The sequence below is a fragment of the Nannospalax galili genome, unplaced genomic scaffold, assembly GCF_000622305.1.
Source record: "Nannospalax galili isolate Female #2095 unplaced genomic scaffold, S.galili_v1.0 scaffold25, whole genome shotgun sequence".
NCBI classification, from domain to species: domain Eukaryota; kingdom Metazoa; phylum Chordata; class Mammalia; order Rodentia; family Spalacidae; genus Nannospalax; species Nannospalax galili.
Window position 1 is genome coordinate 1,958,774 of NW_008355642.1, and position 2,824 is coordinate 1,961,597.

Sequence of the window (2,824 nt, forward strand, 5' to 3'; positions counted from 1 at the left end):
TATCTATAAAGTAAAAGCAACAATATATAAGGGTACATGAACAGTGGTGTTAATTTCAGCATAATGGAAAGAAACTAAATTAAATGTTCATTAATAAGGAAATGCTAAGATGAACTGTTATATGTCCATGAAATATTTTGTAGCTTTATAAGGTAAGACATATACCTATAGCCTTTGATAAATTTCCATGAGATATTGTTCAGTGAAAAAGCAAGGTGTATTGAAGAATATAAAATTCTATATTTTTTAAACAATTAATGAAAGTTCCAAAATGCACATGAGTGTGCCTAAACACATGGAAAGGTATAAATCAGTTGGCATACTCAGGGATGGTATAAGCAAAGGGCCAAGCAAAAAAATAACTTGAAAAGGACCCCTGTGAAAATTCCAGTAATCATATTTATGTATTTATGCATAAATATAAAAATATAAGTAAAATAAATGAAATTAAATGTAGAGAGGACACAGTAAAAGTCTCCAACAAACAATATGATTTCTGCCTATAAAAACAAAACAGAAAGAAAGGCAATAAGCAAAATTATCTCTAGGGGGTAGGATTCAGGTAGTTATTTTCATTTTTATGTGTCTCGGTACTTTCTATGATGAAAATTGTTGCTTTCACCCTAATGAAATAAAACCAATGAATGTTACCTTTAAAACATTATGCTGAATGATAGAGCTGATTTTGAAAAGGCCAGGGAGGGAAGTGGGGTTAAATATCCCTTTCCTTTAGCAGTTGTCCACATAAGAAATAGAATCAGGATCCATTACCCCTCACCAAAAAAAAAACTTACTAACCTAAGGCAAGAAACTAACTGGCTATTTTGAGGAGCTGTTTGCAACAGCAAATGGGGTATTTTCCCCCTGCCTACCATTTTAATGACTTAAGCAAATCAGAAAACCATTTACACCACTTCCAAATATCAAAGCATCTGCTAGGCTTTTTACTTCCTGTTCCCTCCCTCTGGCCATTTCACTGTTCAGCAATAGCTGCAAATTGGGGGCCAGAAAAGGGGGAAAAATGAAATTAATTCAGTTGATTTACCTTCTCATTAACAATTCAAATAAAGGGTTTGATGAATGAGATAAATCTCATGGTTAAAATGAGGGTTCCGGAACTCTTACTGATTTCATCTAAGTAAACTTGCCTTCAGAGAAACACAGCTTGCTTACAATGTACTTTAGTGGATTTGTGCTTACTGATATTTTAAAGTCACGATTTATTGGGTTTCGGGATGTAGCTCAGTAATAGACCATTGCCCAGGCAAGTACAAGACCCTGAGATCAATCCCCATAATCCCCAATACTTTGTCTTTCTCTTTAAGGAGAAATATCCACTAAGACACAGGAACAATGAATGGCCTTCGATACAAAGACTGCAGTCTTAGTGGAGACTAGGGGATCTATATGGGATAGATCTTTGGACCCCAAAAAGAATCAAGAGCAACTTAAGCAGCGTGGTGAGTTTCCAAAGCATCCTGGCAATAGGATTTGCCAGGAATGGACAACAGACACATGCCCATGTACAGCAGTTTTCTGGCTCAGTGGATCGTCAAAGACTTTTTAGAGGACCAAACATTATTTGGCCAGTGGGTTGCCAGCACATTGTCCTTTGTCATCAAACTAGTAGAAATGCCTTAATAGCAACATCAATGGAGAAAAACACAATTTTCTCTTACTTGAAAATGACGATAGCTCCCGGACATGGAGGACAGGCCAGGAGAAAGATCTGCAATTGAAGAATTAAGAATGGTTAGCAAGCAAAACATTGGGCATAATGCCTCAGTGTTGCTTCAATAATAACATAAAAACCAAAATAACCAAATGACTAATGCAAAAAAAAAATGTAATGGAAAAAATTAGGAAGGTAAAATCTGTATATTTTGTATATCTGTAAAATGTTATAAAGGACAAACAAATAGTTTATCAAAGTACATTTGTGTTTGCACATGCATGCACATGTTTGTGTTTGAGAGACATACAGAGATAGACAGGGTTTGATAGACTCAATTTTTAATGCTTCAACTTCAATGACACAAGTAGCCAGTCTTTGAAATTTTAACCCAGGGCAGGTAAATCTGGAAATCCTATCAAACTGCCACCCCAGACATTAAACCCTACTTGGGTATGTATGTATGTATGTATGTATGTATTTATTTATTTATTTATTTATTTCTACGTGTCTATCTAGATGATTTTTAAGATTCTGTTCTCCTGATAGGTCAAAAGCAAGCCAAAAGAATCTTGTCATTTTAAGGGACCAATCATATCCCTGCTCATGGGTGTGATGCAGGCCTGAAGTACAGCTTCTGAAGACTTGCAACGTTTGGCCGTCAGTAGCCCACACTGGTCCTCAAATGTTATCAAGGACAAAACATCACTTGCAAAACACTTGCTAAACATGCAAATTCCTGGGGTCTCACATTACGAAATCTATTTCCATAAACCTGAGGCCCTAAAATCTGTATTTTTAACAAAACCCCCAGGGATGAGGTCAGCCATTCCTGGTAGTTTCATATGGTTTGGATTTGCTCTTGGATTCAACTACTCCAGGGGTTAAAGACATTCCGTCGGATTAAGGATTTAAAAGTCTGAATGTTCATAGTCCCCTGGAACTAGTCGACCTAGGAGGGCGAGGAGCAAAAATTGTCCTTTATGTCCCTCTGACCAAATTATTATAGACCTCAAAGTATGTCTGTTAAACACCCAAGAAGGTTAGTTCCACCAGTCTGGTATTTTTAATTACTGTGTGTCATGTAGATAAATCTTGGGCAAAGACCAGTTGTTCTCAGATAAACCTTACCTAGACATATATTTCTTGATC

At 36.4% G+C, this 2,824-nt stretch overlaps 1 protein-coding gene across 4 annotated transcripts in view; it reads right to left on the bottom strand.

Moving 5' to 3' along the window:
* Positions 1-2,824, bottom strand: part of Tmem164 (transmembrane protein 164) — a 207,680-nt gene that overhangs the window by 105,700 nt on the left and 99,156 nt on the right. For all 4 annotated transcript variants that reach the window (XM_017803143.2, XM_029556052.1, XM_008852956.3 and 1 more), the window contains one exon: positions 1,680-1,729. Coding sequence is in view for 3 of the 4 variants with exons in the window: in XM_029556052.1 (XP_029411912.1) it covers positions 1,680-1,729 (50 nt within the window). In the remaining variant the exon portion in view is untranslated. The remainder of the gene's footprint in view (positions 1-1,679; positions 1,730-2,824) is intronic.